Source organism: Amphiura filiformis, chromosome 15 (genome assembly GCF_039555335.1).
Source record: "Amphiura filiformis chromosome 15, Afil_fr2py, whole genome shotgun sequence".
NCBI classification, from domain to species: domain Eukaryota; kingdom Metazoa; phylum Echinodermata; class Ophiuroidea; order Amphilepidida; family Amphiuridae; genus Amphiura; species Amphiura filiformis.
Window position 1 is genome coordinate 30,875,708 of NC_092642.1, and position 18,136 is coordinate 30,893,843.

An 18,136-nucleotide genomic window follows, 5' to 3' on the forward strand; every position below is an offset into this window, starting at 1 on the left:
ATCTGGAGATACTAGTGACTTAAATAATATTTAATGTAACCAATTCAACGTTGCAGTGAGTTGGCACCTTTGATGACCATTTATGTTATTGGAGGACAAGAAGTTTTACAAGAAACATATTCACATTAAAGAGACATTCTCTGAAACAAAACATCATTCTCGACAATCGCATGAACCGTATTTTACGAAAACACACATATCAGAATGAGTTTCTAGCGGTATTGTTAGGGTAATAATGTAAATTAAAACATTGTCCAAAACCATAAAATCACCAGAACCCAATCATCATCTTTTATTATGCTTAATTGGAGGCTGATAATTTTTTTTTTTTTGCTACTTTGTTAAATTCGTGTCATTATAATGTGTACATCAAAATAAAAATGTCGAGGTAGAGCAGCCAAGAGGTGCCTGGAAATGGCCATGGTGGTTTAAATCGGAAACTACTAATCTTCCTGTTTCGAAGGCCCTAAACAACTGATATTAAGCACATTTACTGGCCTGACCTAATCCTGTCACTGCACTGATGCTAACTTAGTGCAGTAAACAACGCATTTCGGGTTTAAAAGTAATCAAAGTATGATAAATATTCCTTACGATTGTGATTATCAACAACGTAAACTTTAACCCAGCTTTAAAAAAAAACCGCAATCGGCCAGACAACGACCGAGATACATACGAATACGTTTCGTACAAAAACCTGTTCAATTCGACACAGAAACATTGGCTAATACAACGCTCAAAATCACTTCGTATTTAATTCCACACTTCCAGATTTCAGATTTAGGTTGAGACATGTTTTCCAGAAATTCACATAAATTGAATGACGATACGTTATTGCCTGAGACAAAATTCGTTCGCACTCGGCCGCACATGCACAGCGAGCGGGATGCAAGCGAATACGTTTTGTACATAAACCTGTTCGATTTCGTATAGAAACAGCGGCTAAAACAATGTTCAAAGCCGGTGGGGGAAGTTGCCACCCCCCCCCCCCCCCGTCATTTTCAGGGCATGGGGACGGCAAACAGTAAAGTTTCATTAAAATGACTGAAAATGAGACAAAAAATTGACAAATGGGGACGATAATTTGGCTACATAGCATTGCCCCTCCACCGTGTCCACAGTAAAACGCTGGCTACGTCCCTGCTGTGAAAGACATGAAGCAGTATTTTTATGGTTATCATGGTTATCTCATGTTTTATTCACGTGGCGTGAACCACAACACTGATTAGATGGGTTGGGTTTGGAGCAGCAAACATATTTAAACTTCCTATAAGCCATTTCTTTGATTTCAGTTTTCTGTACTAATTTGCTATGTTGTGAACGTAGAGCACATCCAGAGATATCTTTTTGGGTTTCGATATGAAAAATAGGACCAATACCAATATTTATTTATGCGTCGTGATCAACATGGAGAGTGTTACCCTTGTTTACTGCATACCTAATATCACAGTCTGACCCCTTTTGAATAGTTAAACAGGTTTTGAGTGAAGAAAGTTTTTGCGAGAGACCAAAGTTTCTAAACTACACTGTCAGAGTTTCATTTTCCTGATTTTCTTTATATATTTTCTAGATATATCACCTATATTAAACAAACCTAATCTGAAAAACGGGTGAAATTCGTTAAAACTTAAGCAAGAAACGAAAAAACAAACGAATACGACTTTGATGGTGTTTACATAGCGTAACGGTCATTCTTGGCGCTTGCCATTCAAAATAAAAACGACATTAACAATAGGAAATGGCACTATCAACCGACAGACTGCTATGGTTTACATTCGTTTTTTTCCAAGATTACAAACCGTGAAACATAAGAAATATAGTAATACATAAAGACCTTTTTATGTCCAACTCTATTTGACAGATAATCCTGATATATTCATCCTTTAAGGCATGTTTGCAAGATATCTTTATCCCTTAATCCAAGTTAGCAGTATAGTGGGTTCGTGTTATCTACTCCAACGGACACGGTGAAATAACGAGAGGGTTTTTCTGCAGCCAATGACCGTGAAGGTAAATTATCCTAAAAATTTTAACAATATCTCTTATTGGTTAGTAAACAACCGCAAGTAAACTAACAACAATCTTTAGAGATTTAGTTGCAATTCCACATTTGATACTCACCGGGCCTGATGGTCATTCCTATATCAACCATCAATAACCGATTTGCAACCGGATATTAAATTCATCTCCAGTTTGATACCTTGAAAAACGTTTTGATAACTTATTATTGCTGAATTTTGTGTGTTGTTTTTGTTAGAAGCAGTTTTTTTTACTATACTTTTCAATCTGTTAGTCTTATAAATTGTATTAAACTTCCCGTATTATTTCGAGCAGTTTATTACTTATTGTCCGAGTAATTTCAAGCACTCATATTACCTATCAAATCTGTACAAACCGGTCATTCAACTTTATATTAAGGCGGAAGTACAACCTGGGCCCCGTTTCAGAAAGAGTCAGATTGATCGTAAGTCTTCATGACATATGGAAAGGTTTGGCTACAAACTGATTCTCTTTTAAACGCATCAATGCACAGTGTGATGTACCCTGTATAATTGTGTATCATGAAATAGGGGAAGTTACCTTTATAATCATGCAAGAGTTTGTTTATTATGACATCACGGGGAAAACCCAGATGAATGCAATAACAACATCATTAATGAAGACTATTTATGTCAAGGGGAAAATCCCCTAATATCAGAATGTTGCAATAATGCACAATGGTCAGTGGTAATGTCTATTATTAGAACATTTGGGAAAATCCCAGATGGTTTGCTATAAAACATCTTGCTGGATTTAATTCTAGGCAGACCTGTATCGATATGATTGTAATGTGAATGGATGTAGCTGTAGCTCTCAAAAAGAGAGTAAATAATGTTAACCAAATAAAATCAGGAAACTCAAGGAGTATTACTGAGTATGGCCTTGGAGATCATGAGTTTCCTACAGTGCTATTTAAAACAGCCTCTGAGCGATGGAGATGGATGGATATTTTCAACGACAAGCTGGAAATATGGTTATTTCAAAGCTACGAAAATGGCCCAATGTAAGACATAGGGTCTACTGCGGATTGTGAAGGACTTTATGGAAAATGTTACAATTATTATCATCTGGATACGGATCTGACAGGCGGCCATAGCCTTTATTATGGCTAAGATTTCAGGACAGAATGCCATGGGAGATTGAGAAACTCCACATGTGTGTGATGGTCTTCGTGCTTCAAAAAAGCAGCGCAAGGAGATATATTTGTGGAGAAAGCAGCGCAAGGATATATATCTGTGGAGATAGCAGCGCAAAGGAGATTGGAGGAAGCATCATCATTTTCGTATGAGGATTTTATACGCAAGGATTTATCAATGCAAGTGTACAATGGACTTTGCTGATTTTCGCAGGACAAGTGAATAAGGATATATTACATCAGTCGTCCAGAACATTGCAAGAACTCTAGAATCACCAACAAGAAGACCACTGGTTAAGTACCGATAGAATAAAACTGATTGTGTGATTTTATTGTAATTGTTGTTATATGTACCAAGCATACTTTGTTTTCAATTAGATTTAGATTTGTTAGCTTAAAATCAAACAGTGTATTTGTGTTGTGCATTCGTGTGAGTTCGGGTAAAAGGTGATTTTGGCCTTGAGTCAGTGCGACTCGTAACAACAGTTTCCACCTCGATACACCTGAGCATACAGCAAAGTTAGCCTAGCAATGCCTTGTCTCTACACAATCTGTTTTTAAACTACACGGTTGAGTGGATACCATCGTAGAGCTGTGCGAGCGTCTTGCTGGTGACTAGTGGAAAATACGGCATCTGTGATTGTTTTTTGTCAAAACTCCGAGTGTTCCCTTCATCCAATCAGATTTCTTTTGTATCGAACTTCACGCTAAACACATTCTTTTCAATACGTCAACAGATGACGCAATTCAATGTTTATAGCACTGCGAATGTGGTAAATCTGTTGAAAACAACCCATTAAAGAACAATTTTTAACCAAAATGTAGGTTTTAAAAGTCAAAACCCCGAGTGTTCTTTACGATATTTTTTAAATTTTATGTCATTAAATGAAAAAGCACACTTATATATATTGTCCATATAATAGCTTCATTCCAAATTGCAAATCTTGTGCAAAAAGTTACTATTTTCGCCAGTTTTGTCATACGCTTGTAAAATCAATGAACAATGACTTAAAGGGTGCTAAGAAATTGATACCTTTATGAGGGGCCATTAATGCACTATAACGCTTACATAAGCCACCAAATGAAACCAGGTAATCTTAGGACCATGTTATCACTCATTTTAGAAAAGTCAAATTGACATACCAACTTACAGTCAGGTTACTCCATTGGTTAATATACTGACGAATGACAGTCGACTCTTAACTAAGGGCTTTAAAGCCATAATGTGTGATTTGTATAAAGAATAGATTAGAATTGGGAAAATTGTAAGCCATCGTGGTATTTTATCAAAACAAGATAATATCGTTAAATTATTTCCATGACACATTTCTGCAGGCTACTACCTTGGCACTGAAGACTACTACACTCACTACAGAAAATATACATTTGGAAATTATTCTTTCAAAGGGTGTGCCTTCCACGATGACACCAGTGGTAGTTTCCGGCCGGCATATGAATATACTGGGCAATACGCAACCTTTGTTTTTAATCAAGAAGTACAGAAAATCGTGAAGAATTATAAATCATCAAAGGTAAAATGTGGATGTTTTCTGTATGTCAAATGATAAAAGTATGAAAAACTCTTAATCGTGCAGGTGAAGTAATAGACTGTCCCACAGTCTCGGTTCCATCTCTGGCCTACTTAGAGCTCAAAACCACCTTCCCCTTCACTCCACAGATTAATATATACCAACACATCACTAAGCCCTAACTGCCAGCAACAAAGTGTGGCGACGAAAACTCAATTAATCTACCGACCAACTTGTTTATTTTTTATAATAGCTCTCCTATAATCCAGTTTATTTAATATTATATAATCTAGATTACCAGTCGCTCTCCATGGACCCGAGGGAGGGTCTTTTGAAGTAAACAACCCTTTATCGATTTAATATGATCATGATCACTAGCTGCGGTGCCCTGAATAATTTAAATCTCCCTCAATAATGTAAGCGGGAACTACCTCGTTAGATTTTGGGGGAATGACCCTTGTTTGCAATGACATCGTCAAGGCTATACTTGCTTTGGAAAGTCCCCTGGGAAATTCCCCTACACAAATTTTTCAGTGGAAAAGCACATGGAAATTACTTAATGTGAAAGAAAGTGAACTAGTTGGGCAGTGTGTATTATGTGTTAAGGAATTGGATGTTTACGTTTGCAATTTAATTCAATTTATAACAAGAAAGAACACGAAGAATTGTCAAATTACTTTTAAAATTATATAAAAGTTACTTGTACCACCAGTATTTTGGGTTTTATTTTCAAATTCATTTCCAGAGCAGGGAAACCTTCAAAGGGAAACGAGCTACTTCATAATATAGATCCCTTGTATCCACATGTCCCAAAGAATGGTTCGGATCCGTTTTCTTTATGAGACTGGAAGATACTTACTGGAGTTCAAGGTCAGTAACATCAATATTAGTTTAAACCAGATTTGTTTTTTATTTGCTTAACATAATAAAGATTTATTATATTAATGATGCACATGAAGTGTTGCATGTGAATTTTTTTATATTAATTAAGGAATTTCATGATCCCATCGAGAGCACGGTAGCATAAAATATCACAAAGCTGTTTTAAAGAGACACACATTAGAGTCTATGCACACATCCACATACACATCCATCAGCACACGCCACCACAGACACATCCCACCCATACATACTAAAAAGTACCCTGTCCCATCACACGCATTTGCCACTCTTTTAAACATTTTAACAAATGACCACCAACGATATTTTGTCAGCACATGTACGAGATCGTGGTATTTTTCCTCAATTAACACGATTAATCCTTATACACATGTATCAAAAGTGGTTCCCTGCCCGCCCTTTCAATACAAATTTATAATAATACTTAGAGGGTTTGAAAAACAACATTTTTTTGACTTAATGCACATTTGCTTTTGTAAACATTTTTTCTCAGGTTTTCTCGATCATAGAGGACGAGATACTCACAACAGCTACCCTCCACCAGAATCAAACTATACTATACAGCACATATTTGGTTAGTTAACATCCCGGCTGATCCGAACGAATGGAATGATTTAGCAGACGATAATCCAATCGTTGTAGAACAAGTGCTGCATCGTCTGCAGGAATACTACTTCAATATGACGCCACCATATTGGCCTAATAAAGATCCAAATTGCGATCATGCTAATCATGAGGGCGTTTGGGGTCCTTGGGAGTGCAGATTTCTTACCAGCAATGACCCGTCAGCCCTGCAAAATGGGTTACGGGAGTCTGGCAAGGTTTTCGATATCATTCCATATCACACATTACGTAATGTAGCACAATGGCTTCTTATGCCTGAACAATGATCCACCGGGCATTCTTTTCGCAGTTATTTCAGCGATACTTTGTTGCATCTGTCTGTTGTATATATGATATTTCTGAACATGGGGTGCGAGTTTAGCGCAGATTTATACACCCACGTCATTGACTGACGCATTCGCTGCTGCAAACAGAAGGATGTTGGTGCCGCTTTATTAATTAAACAAAGTGCGTTTTTTTTAAAATTTTTAAGAGACGTCGAGAGACCGGAACTACTACACCTAGACCAAGGTCAGGTCGGCCCCGAAAGACAACCAGGGAAGACCGACTGTATCACCTTATTATATTCCTGGACCTTTCGATGTATTGTTATAACTTAAGGGGGTACTACACCCCTGGTCAATTTTGTGCCTATTTTTGCATTTTTCTCAAAAACTATAGTGCATTGGTGACAGGTAAGATATGTAAATTATAGGGGCAAAGACTACAACTATTGCACTGAAAATTTAGCAACTCAGGGCAAGTAGTTATTGATTTATTGATCAAATATTGGTTTTCCCTCATTTTTGACTGTAACTCCACAACTGTTGTCTGTGCTGAAATAAAATCTCCAGTGCAGTAATCGAGTCCTTGCCCCTATAATATACATATCTTACTTGTCACCAATGCGCTATAATTTTTGAGAAAAATGCAAAAATAGGCACAAAACTGGGCAGGGGTGTAGTACCCCCTTAATTCCGAAACCAGGAAGGGAATTTACTAGAAGCAGGGAGGTACAGTATTAGATCACAAACATGGCGGTAACAAGGGGAAGGAAGATAAAAAGGAATGGGAAAATCAATTGGTGACAACTAAATAGCAAAATGGATCTGTGGCTTAAATTTCTGAATTACGTTTTATATTTTATGTCAACAAACCAAAATATATCATATTGGTATGAAAGGTATGATTGCCTTATTGAACTAGAAACCCAGCATAATTATGATGTAAATCAATTTTTTGTTTTGTTTCACGATGCCTAACTTTATTCCCTAGTCCTTTAAAATAGAAAAACAAATACATACAGCCAGACCGCCAGCAGTTAACATGCATTTAGTTAGCTTTATTTTTCCTCAATATTTGAGTGCAAACCACTACTCCGTTCAAAGCTTCCAATCCGCCTTAAAGGGACCTCGAATTTCAGGCCTGCTGGTATCAATACGACAAAAAATACTGAGTTGATTCAGCCATCAACTACACTATTGTGAGTAAATACCTCACTTATTTTGATTCACCCTGTATTTTAAAAAGCATAACACTTGAATGCTATTTATAGTATTTGTTTACTTCCTAAACTAGTTGAAGTGAATGCTTTATCAATAACATGGATATAAAGGTCATTTCACAAATATAATAGGTAAATGTGTATGGAAACAGTTAGATTTCACCTCGAATAGTGGAGTAGGCCTTGTTGTCCGGGTTATATAAAATGTCGTCTTTAACTGCACTCGTCGTATGCGGATTACTCTACATGTTGCACTGGACTTACGGATCAAAATCCGATTGCTCATTTGATGCTAACCACATAAATGAAAACACACAAGCGGGAAAACCACACGTTCTGTTTATTCTTGTTGATGACTTAGGCTACAATGATGTAGGTTATAACGGTCAACACCATGGGTCAGCTATGAAAACGCCGAGTATCGATAAGCTTGCCGCTGAAGGTGTTATACTCAGTAATTATTATGTACAAGCAACTTGTACACCGACTAGAAGTCAACTTTTAACAGGCCGGTATCAGGTAAGTCGTAAAGAAATGTTGGCATAACAGCTACCACTCAATGCCCAAGGCATGCTCATACCTCTTGGCGGCACACAATGGACAATATGTCAGAACAGCTCCCCCCTATTTCACCCCTAGGTAGAGAGCGGCAAGTATAGCGCCTTGCCCAAGTTCACAACACGATGGCACCGACGGGGTTCGAACTCGCAATATTGCGAGACAGAACCCGTATTCCTGCACTACGTGCCCTAAACTAAATGTCTACCAGGATTATAAATAAACAAACGGTGAGACGGCTATATACAAATTTTTACTTTATTTATATAATTAATTTCTACTAAAATGTCTTTATTGAAATTTCAGATATTCCCCCAAATTTCCATGTTGTACTGGGCGGAACATTGTACTGAAGTTATACGTGCACCGTTAATGGTATGGGAACGGCACATTATTGTAAATGTGTGGCAATATACAAAAATGTGAAATGTACTATATACCCACATTACTATGCCATTCTTTCATCGGCTATTATTAAAAGTATTGTTTGGCCCAATTTACATTGTTAGACGTCGTAGGGTTCGATTACAATGGTACATTATGCAAGAAAAGATGCAGTTTTGAAAGTTGCACTTTGGTCCAATCAACTATCAACTGTAAGCATGCAGAATATTATCAAGTTTAGATAAAATTATGACCGAGCGAATGTGCAAATTGGACCAGCTGTGTAAAACAAAATAGGCTGCCAACAACATGTTCCCAAAAAAATAATTTTCTTAACTTCATAAAAATTATTCGATTTATTTATTCATTATTTAAATATTAGGGGAAACTAGGTTAGGTTTCCAGTTCACTAGGTAAACACTTACCTTGCTAACCCTGGTTTACTAAAGACAATTACTTCCGGTGTTTACAAATACAATTCTGGTAAAATGATGATATCTTCGAATAGATTCACACAGGCATGCAGCATGGCTCCATTCACCCTTGTTTACCAAAGTGCCTTCCTTTAGACGAGGTTACATTGGCGGAGAAAATGCAAGAGACGGGATATTCCACTCACATGATTGGTAAATGGCATTTGGGGCATCACAGAAAAGAGTGTCTACCAACTAAAAGAGGATTCGACACCTACTTAGGTAATGGATTGAATACATCACTTTGTCTTATCAAGTATGTTAAAAGATTGGGTTGTATAATTATGTAGAGACTACACAAACTGGTTTAATATATTCTGTAATTTAGCTGTATTTTCTACATTTAGGCACCGTTGGGTTAAAACGCTGAACAGATTCATCAGGATCGGTATAGTAAACTGTTTACGAAATTCTTTGTATCTGATCCAGAATGTTCACTTACTTGTGTACGTTTCAACAACACAAGTTGTCTTTATCAACACTTGATGGGTAGTGATTGCTATTGGCAACCGACGCTAGAAGTAGTTCCAGCGTTGATCTTGGAGTTGTCAGTTGGTTTTCCTCCAATGGATGTTTAAGATCCCTGTTTCAGAAACTCGTCAACTGGCAACTTGAGACTTTTTTTTGTTTGTTTTAACGCACGGAACCGTAAAGACCTCAAAATGACAGTGTGCTCTCGAAGCTGAAAGTTACAATTGGGTAGGGCGAATACTAAAAACCTATGCCGTGCGGATGAATGTTGGTAATATTACAACAACAATGTCATATAATGAGAGATGAGGGAAAATATGCCAAATGAATACCACATAAACAAAATGTTTATCGTCGTATTTTTATGCATCACCCAGGCCTATTAATGGTATTTAACATGTTTTCATAATATACATGGAAATCGCCACAAATGTATCGTATAGCTCTATAGTTTGCTGTGAGGTTAATATGTTTAAAACAATAAAATTAATACAGGGTGTCTCTGAAGAACTGTACCGTTGGAAACTTTGGTACACCGAATACCGACCGTTGATTGATTTAATTCGTCGCTTTAAAACTGAAATATTTTCGTACATTATTATCTCAAGAACAAAACTGAAAATTTTCAAGATTCAAAAAGCATTATGAAAGCTGATTAAAGAGTTTAACTTCAACACTACACTATTTTTCGCTCACCTGGTACGTTTTCACTAGTTCGACTAGCGTTTTCAGCAGATGATGGTGATGCTATCTTATCTACGATTGTCATCCCAAGATATCATCACAGCATCACCATCTGCTGAAGACGCTAGTCGAACTAGTGAAAACGTTCAGGTGAGCGAAAATAGTGTAGTGTGAAGTTAAAACTCTTTAATCATTTTATCTACCACTACGTATGAATATCCACTCGTATATTATGAAAGCTGTTATCCTCTCCAAATGCGTGTTTGATCATGTGTGCCTACAGTTTATTTTCACACCCTGTAGAATATGTAATTAATTTTAATGTTGCAATTCGATTACTTTTTACTGAATTTAACATAAATAATTATTAAGATTATATTATAATCTTCTAACAATGGAAAACGTGAGTTTTGGTCTAAATTAGGTTTGAATTTTGAATCCAAGTGATGCCAGATAAAGTACAGAAGAATAAGATAAAGCAAATGCGGTAATCTGCCAAGACTGATTATCCCAAACGAATTATTATTTACATTGTTCTAAAACAAATCCAGTAAAATAGGTGATGTTGACATACCTCAATGACGTTTAGTGCTGTATCACAGCACTTTCTCAAATTGAATGACCAACTTTGACCTTAGACGTCTGTTGCTTCCTGTTGGTAGCTGACGTAGGTGGCGCTGTTAGTAGCTGATCATAAATATGCGGAAGGAAGTAGTTTCACAATCCCTGTTGAGAGTGTTAGCCTGTCCCCTCTTTCGTATCCATTTCGAAACGTCATTGAGGTATGCCAACATCACCTATTTTACTGGATTTGCTTTAGAACAATGTTTTAGGACAATCCTGATGAATCTATTTGCGGATTCCAAACGAATTATATTGGGATATTAGGAAAATCACAAGCCATTTTAGTATTCTATCAAAACAACATAATATCGTAAAAAAGTTATTTTCATGACACATTTCTACAGGCTACTACCTTGGCAATGAAGATTACTACACTCACTACAGAAACTATGCATTTGGAAATTATTCTTTCAAAGGGTATGCCTTCCACGATGACACCAGTAGTAGTTTCCGGCCGGCATATGAATATACTGGGCAATACGCAACCTTTGTTTTTACTCAAGAAGTACAGAAAATCGTGAAGAACCATAAATCATCAAAGGTAAAATACGGATCGTTACCTGTGTGTCAAATGATAAAAGTATGGGAAACTCTTAATCGTGTAGTTGCTATCGATTTAATATGAACATTGGGGACCGTTCACAATCACTTGTTAGGGGGGGGCTGAAAATGTTGACCCTCCTAAGGTGGGCCCTGAAAAAATGACCTCAAATTTTCCTGGGAAAATAGAGTTTAATATATGCTTTTCTATCGGGCTGACACATAATTTTCATGTAAAAAAGAGGGAGCCCTGAACTTTTTGAGGTCTGTAAAGGGGGGGGGGGCGAAATTTTTTTTGCATCAGGCCACCCTCCCAACAAGTGTTTGTGAACGGTCTCTTAGCTGCGATGTGCCCCTGAATAATTTAAATCCCCCTCAATAATGTAAGCAGGAGGGAATGGCGCTTGATAACATCGTCAAGGCTATACTTGCTTTGGAAAGTCCCCTGGGAAATTCCCATACATAAATTTATCAGTGTATTACTTAATGGAAAAGCACCTGGAAATGACATAATGTGTTACATAATGTGAAAGGAAAGTGAACTAGTTGGGCAGTTTGTATTATGTGTTAAGGAATCGGATGTTAACGTGACGATAAGGATACGATACATGATTATCGGACAAGAGACTCATTTCGGAATGCGATCATGAATTTTGAAGAAAAAAAGTTTCCACAGGCTTCGTTGGGATTCGAACCAGCGTTTGGAAACTTGATTACGAGTCTAGCGCTTTACCGCTCGGCCACGGTGGAAGTTGAGTGGAGGAGTGTAATAATAAATGATAAATCTCATAATGCTATCTTTAGCCTTTTGTTTACTAAAAAAAGACGCGTTTTGTAAAGATAGATTAGCCGTTTTATGCATAAAGAGCACGAATGTTTGGGAAAGGTTTCAAACAAATAATAAAGACACTGATGTGATGATGAAATTGCGTAAGTCGGGAAATATCTGCGTCGCAATGTTTTGTTGTGGTTTTAGGAATTTGACCTTAAAATTTACGACTTCATGACATTATCATTCAAAATCAACAAAAGATATTGCAACAGTATATGGCCTCATTCTTTCTCTAGAATGTAGAACGCTGCATAATGGTAAAAACAGCCTTGACCTAAAAAAGGGCGAGAGGTACCATATTTACGGATTAAAAAATTTAAAATTGATATAAAACGTTTGTTATTGATTGTTTGACATTCGGGATATAATACAAATTTTTATGGAAATTATTAAAGAAGTACAGACAAGTTGGTGTCGAAAATACCATTGAGATTTCGGATGACAGGGAATATCTTGATGACAGGGGATATCTTGATATGGTCACTACTGGTCAGCTCAATCAATATCCGTCGTACATTCAAGCTGTTCAAGTTGCAGTTTGAACCAGCTATGAAAATCTTAAAGATTAATGACAACCAAGTTTTTATATGTAGAAAGGGTGTGTTTCATGTCATCAGGAATCCGAGGATTGAAGGATGCACACTGACAGCTGACAATCATAAGTATATATGTGGAATTGGTGTTTATTTTTAGGGAAAGAGAAACCGGAATACATTAAGTGTTCAAGAAAATTACGCTATTTGACAGAACAGAGACAAAGAGACCGCAAAATGATTTACAAAAATAAAATGCGAGAATAGGAGAGATCAACAATTTTAAATTTAAGTGAATTTTAAGTGAATGTAATGTTGGTGATTACTTTTTTTTCAAGATTTTATTAATTTGTTCTTGATTTTTCAGCCTATGTTTATCTATCTACCTTTCCATACTGTACATGATCCACTCCAAGTTCCAAAGCAATATTCCGAACCATTCAAGAAACTTATACCAGACGAAGATCGGGTAACACTGGCTGGAATGATAAGCTGTCTTGACGAAGCTGTACAAAATATCACCACTACATTGAAGGAAACTGGACTTTATGATAACACTATTATAATATTTTCCACAGGTAAATGGTTATTTCAAAGTTTGGCAATAGCAACATCTAATTCAGAATGTTATGACATTTGCCCTTTTATTCTTCTGATCATCTTTGATACATTTACCATGTTTACTACATATCATCGCTATTTCGCATAACATATTACTATTGTCCTATGGGATTTTCTAAAATTTCAGATTGATTGGAGGCCGCGTGCCATGACGCTACGCCATTATTATGATCCAGTCAATTTAGGCAAAAATAGTTTAATAACTTAACCCTCTATACCGTTAATATTATAGGCATTTATAAAAGCTCAGAGTGTATACTGCCCTCTCTTGACATTGTAATACTACATTGCACATTGATGAGGGGGTATTAATACATTTTTCATTGTGCATTTATTATCCGTCCTCATATGAGGACACAGTGCGTGAAAGGGTTAACTCTCAACACTTAAAGTAGCCAAGGCCCTTTACATTCTCGTTAGCAGCCAAGGAGGGGGCCATGGAACACCGACTCCCGAAATAGATCCTATGGGACATATAGGGACAAGAAATGAACAATAAAAATTTAAAGTGAATGACCTTTGACCTAAATTAGATTCATTATTTTTTAAAGGACACGAGTTCGGTTACTGAATTAACAGAGCTGCAGAATTTTTAGTTCTCTGTGCGTTAAAAATAATAATTATGAGCTGAAACAGGTTGATAAACATGATCATAATTATTATAATATAAACTAATATAAACACACACATACAGACGGGTGTTGGTTTTGCATTAATTTTTTTGTAGACAATGGTGGTCCTGTGACTGTCGCTGCTAACAACTGGCCGTTACGAGGTGCAAAGGCTACACAATGGGAAGGTGGTGTCCATGGAGTTGGATTCATTCATAGCCCTCTGTTGCCAAAAGAGGTCCAGGGCACCAACAGCAATGCTTTCATTCACGTTTCCGATTGGTTCCCAACCATCGTTTCTAGTATAGCAGGAGGAACACTTAATGGAACCAAACCACTGGACGGATATGATGTCTGGGAAGCTATAACGTAAATATCGATCTATGTATACCAGTTAATTTGTTACGGTATCATCCTGTATAAATATTCCCTCGAGATAAAGAGAAAACAGGTTTTTATTCTTACCCTCAAAGTTTGGCTACTGATAGACCGTGACACTTACTTAATCCCAGGGACTTAATCATAGAAACAATATAATAGTAACTAGACTTAGCTGTGGTTTAAGACCACGAACACAGCCGTGTTATGACCCCTTAATGACCTTTGACCCCAAAATCTAAGAAAACCCCATAGGCATTGGCTTGTGTCAATGCATGTATGCACATGGTATCACTCTGCCATGTTATTTGTGACAGAAGGAACATTTTGAATGTTTTTCGTCTTGGACCGGAAGTGACCCCTTAATGACCTTTGACCCCAATCAAAAAATACCTCATATACATTAGGTAAATATAATTCATGTGTGCACATACCGTCATCCTCCTATGTTTTTCTTAGCGAATACATTTTTTGATGGAATTTGGTTTTATACCGGCAGTGACCCCTTAATGAAATTTGACCTCAAACAAAAAAATACCACATATACATTAGGTAAACATAATTCATGTGTGCACATACCGTCACTCTCCTATGTTTTTTTAGCTAATAAAAATTTTTGAAGGAATTTCGTTTGATACCGGAAGTGACCCCTTAATGACCTTTGACCTGAAACGAAAAAATACCACATATACATTAGATGGACACAATTCATGTGTGAACATACCGTCACTCTCCTATGTTTTTCTTAGCTAATACCGGAAGTGACCCCTTAATGACCTTTGACCTCAAATCTGTGTATGATTTATAGACACTGGATAATAGCAATACATGTATGCAAGTGGCGTTACTTTCCTGCGAAATTTGTGGAAGAAGAAGCATTTTTAGTTGAAATAACGTGTTTGACCCCTGTGACCCCTACGTGACCTTTGACCCCTACGAATGTCATGTGACATGTAGGGGCATGGTCAGTGATGGTTGTGACCAAGTTAGGTCAAAATCGGTGTAAGCATGTCAGTGCTAGAGCAAATGTAATGGTCGACAGAAGAAGAAAGAAAGAAAGAATTAGCTGTGGTCTAACCCACGAACATAGCCGTGTTGTGACCCCTAATGACCTTTGACCCCAAAATATATGAAAACGCCCATAGACATTGGCTAATGTCAATGCATGTGTGCACGTGGCACCACTTTGCTATGTTACTTGTGGCAGAAGGGGCATTTTGAAGGTTTTTCGTCTCAGACCGGAAGTGACCCCTTAATGACATTTGACCAACGAACGTCAACGGCTGTGTAAAGACGGATGTGATAACTCAGTTTACCTCAATACACTATAAATTTCAGCAAAACAGCAAGGTAGTCTTCCGCATAGGCTGCTACTAAAAGCAACATGTCCTTTCTGAAAGTAACCTGTCCATCATATCGTTTTGTATGTCTAACTTTATAGTTTTTATGCATGGCCAGGCACTGTTTACGTGTCCAGTGCATTGGGTAGCGGGCAAAATTCCAAATCGTCCAGCTGACCTATTACCAAAAGGACATTGCGCGTATTTTTAATGCTAAAATGATGGCCAAATAATGATAATTGTGGCCTAATATAGATGAACATAGATGAATTTTTCCCGCCCCGTCGATACGCAACTGAATTTATATTGGAAACATTTTAAGGCGTCCGTCGGACAAGATGGTTAGGAAAGTAGCACTTTTTACACACTTGCACTGGTAACAATTTGATGGACTTGTAGACACAAGAAACTAACATTATACTAAATCGACAAACAACAGTTCAGAGCAGGAAAGAACACGAAGAATTGTCAAATTGATTTTAAAATCATATAAAAGTTACTTGTACCACCCTCAGGTTATATTTTCATGTTCATTCCTTTCCAGGACAGGGAAACCTTCAAAGAGAAACGAGCTACTTCATAATATAGATCCCTTGTATCCACATGTCCCAAAGAATGGTTCGGATCAATTTTCTTCTTTCAATACATCTCTTCACGCAGCATTAAGAATAGGAGACTGGAAGATACTTACTGGAGTTCAAGGTCAGTAACATCAATAGTAATTGAAACCATGTTCATTTTTTATTTGCTTAAATCTATAATTTGTAATTTGCAGAAAGAATAGATTTATATTTGATCACATTGTTCCCTTTGATTTTCGAGCCAAACAAATGAGGTTAAACGAAGGAACTTGATATTTCATTCCAGCGCCTACAATGCGTGTATTAGTGCACCGAGCCTGTTATCATAATGATTATTGGTGTATCTTCACATAGAGAGGACCCAACAAACAAGACGTAAAACAAGAAGTGTTGTATGGCTTATACATTTAGCGCTAGAGATGAAAACAATTTCAAAATAATGAATCATTAATAATCCCGTTTAAACAAGGTGTCAAAAACATATCTTCAGAGCGCAAATATCACAGAAATTGTATGTTGTATCCAAAACTGTAAATATAACTACTAGTAGAAAGCTGCATGAATTTTTTTATAGTAAAAAGAATCGTTGTTAGGGGTTTCATGATCTGAGAGCACGGTAGCATAAAATCATTATAAGGCTGTTGGTTCGTACCTGAATTGTTTTAAATAGACACACATAAACCCTCATCAGCAAAGGCCACCGCCAACCCACCCCACCCCACACACCCCAACACACATCCCACCCATACACGCCCTGTCCCAAATACACGCATTTGCCACTTTTTATAACATTTAACAAATGACCCCAAAGTTGTTTTGTTAGCACATGTACGTGATCGTGATATTTTTCCTCGATTAACATGATTAACATTCCTTACGCAATTAACATGATGATAATTAGATCATTTACCTTTCCATATATAATATCACTTAGAGGCTCTGAAGAACAACATTTATGACTTAATGCACATTTTCTATTGTAAACATTTTTTCTCAGGTTTTCTCGATCATAAAGGACGAGATACTCACAACAGCTACCCTCCACCAGAATCAAACTATACAGCATTTAAAGCAGTAGAACCTGAAAGTAAACATATTTGGTTATTTAACATCACGGCTGATCCGAACGAATGGAACGATTTAGCAGACGACAATCCAACCGTTGTAGAACAAATGCTGCATCGTCTGCAGGAATACTACCTCAATATGACGCCACCATATTGGCCTAATAGAGATCCAAATTGCGATCCTGCTAAGCATGAGGGCGTTTGGGGTCCTTGGGAGTAGAATGATAATAGTTTTCTTGTGCCGCACACAACCATGGACATTGATAAATTAATTTACGTTGTTTATTATTAATAAAGGCAAGTCCGTGGAAAATGTCATTAAAAACTTTGTTTTTTTAATATTTACCAATAATATATTATTGAATCTGGCATGTGTAGCCAAAAAGCAAGAATTCTTGTGATTGAAAGTACAGAATCAGCTGATATCATAAACTGAACTCAAAGAATAGAAAAAACATTGATGGCAAAAATGCACCTTGCTCTGAAAGAGTTGAGGTCATACAGTGGTCAAATTTCAACCACGCCACAATATTGCTCTGATCATATCAATGCAGAAAATGTATGGTTTAACCCATTTGAATAACAGGTAAAGAATAGTTTGCATCATCCAGGATGTCCCGTTACAAAGGTAACCGTGTGAAAGGAAACTACGCTTTTGCTTATAACTCGAGAACTCTGCGCCACATCTAGGCCAAACAATTTGTTTCATTATTACCAAAAGAATACCT

At 37.0% G+C, this 18,136-nt stretch overlaps 1 protein-coding gene across 1 annotated transcript; it reads left to right on the plus strand.

Moving 5' to 3' along the window:
* The first annotated feature begins 7,812 nt into the window (after nt 1-7,812).
* Nucleotides 7,813-17,733, plus strand: LOC140171506 (arylsulfatase B-like). Its single transcript, XM_072194776.1, has 7 exons — nt 7,813-8,230; nt 9,162-9,348; nt 11,250-11,446; nt 13,178-13,388; nt 14,159-14,411; nt 16,305-16,462; nt 17,339-17,733. Exons 1-7 carry the CDS (start codon nt 7,916-7,918, stop codon nt 17,626-17,628), a joined length of 1,611 nt encoding a protein of 536 aa, XP_072050877.1. The 5' UTR covers nt 7,813-7,915; the 3' UTR covers nt 17,629-17,733.
* The last annotated feature ends 403 nt before the right edge of the window (nt 17,734-18,136 follow it).

Excerpts from the sequence above, each read along its gene's own strand:
- LOC140171506 (XM_072194776.1), top strand. The coding sequence starts at position 7,916 with ATGTCGTCTTTAACTGCACTCGTCGTATGCGGATTACTCTACATGTTG. Across the intron at positions 9,349-11,249 it reads AGGATTCGACACCTACTTAG|GCTACTACCTTGGCAATGAA; the intron begins GTAATGGATTGA and ends ACATTTCTACAG. Across the intron at positions 11,447-13,177 it reads AGAACCATAAATCATCAAAG|CCTATGTTTATCTATCTACC; the intron begins GTAAAATACGGA and ends TTGATTTTTCAG.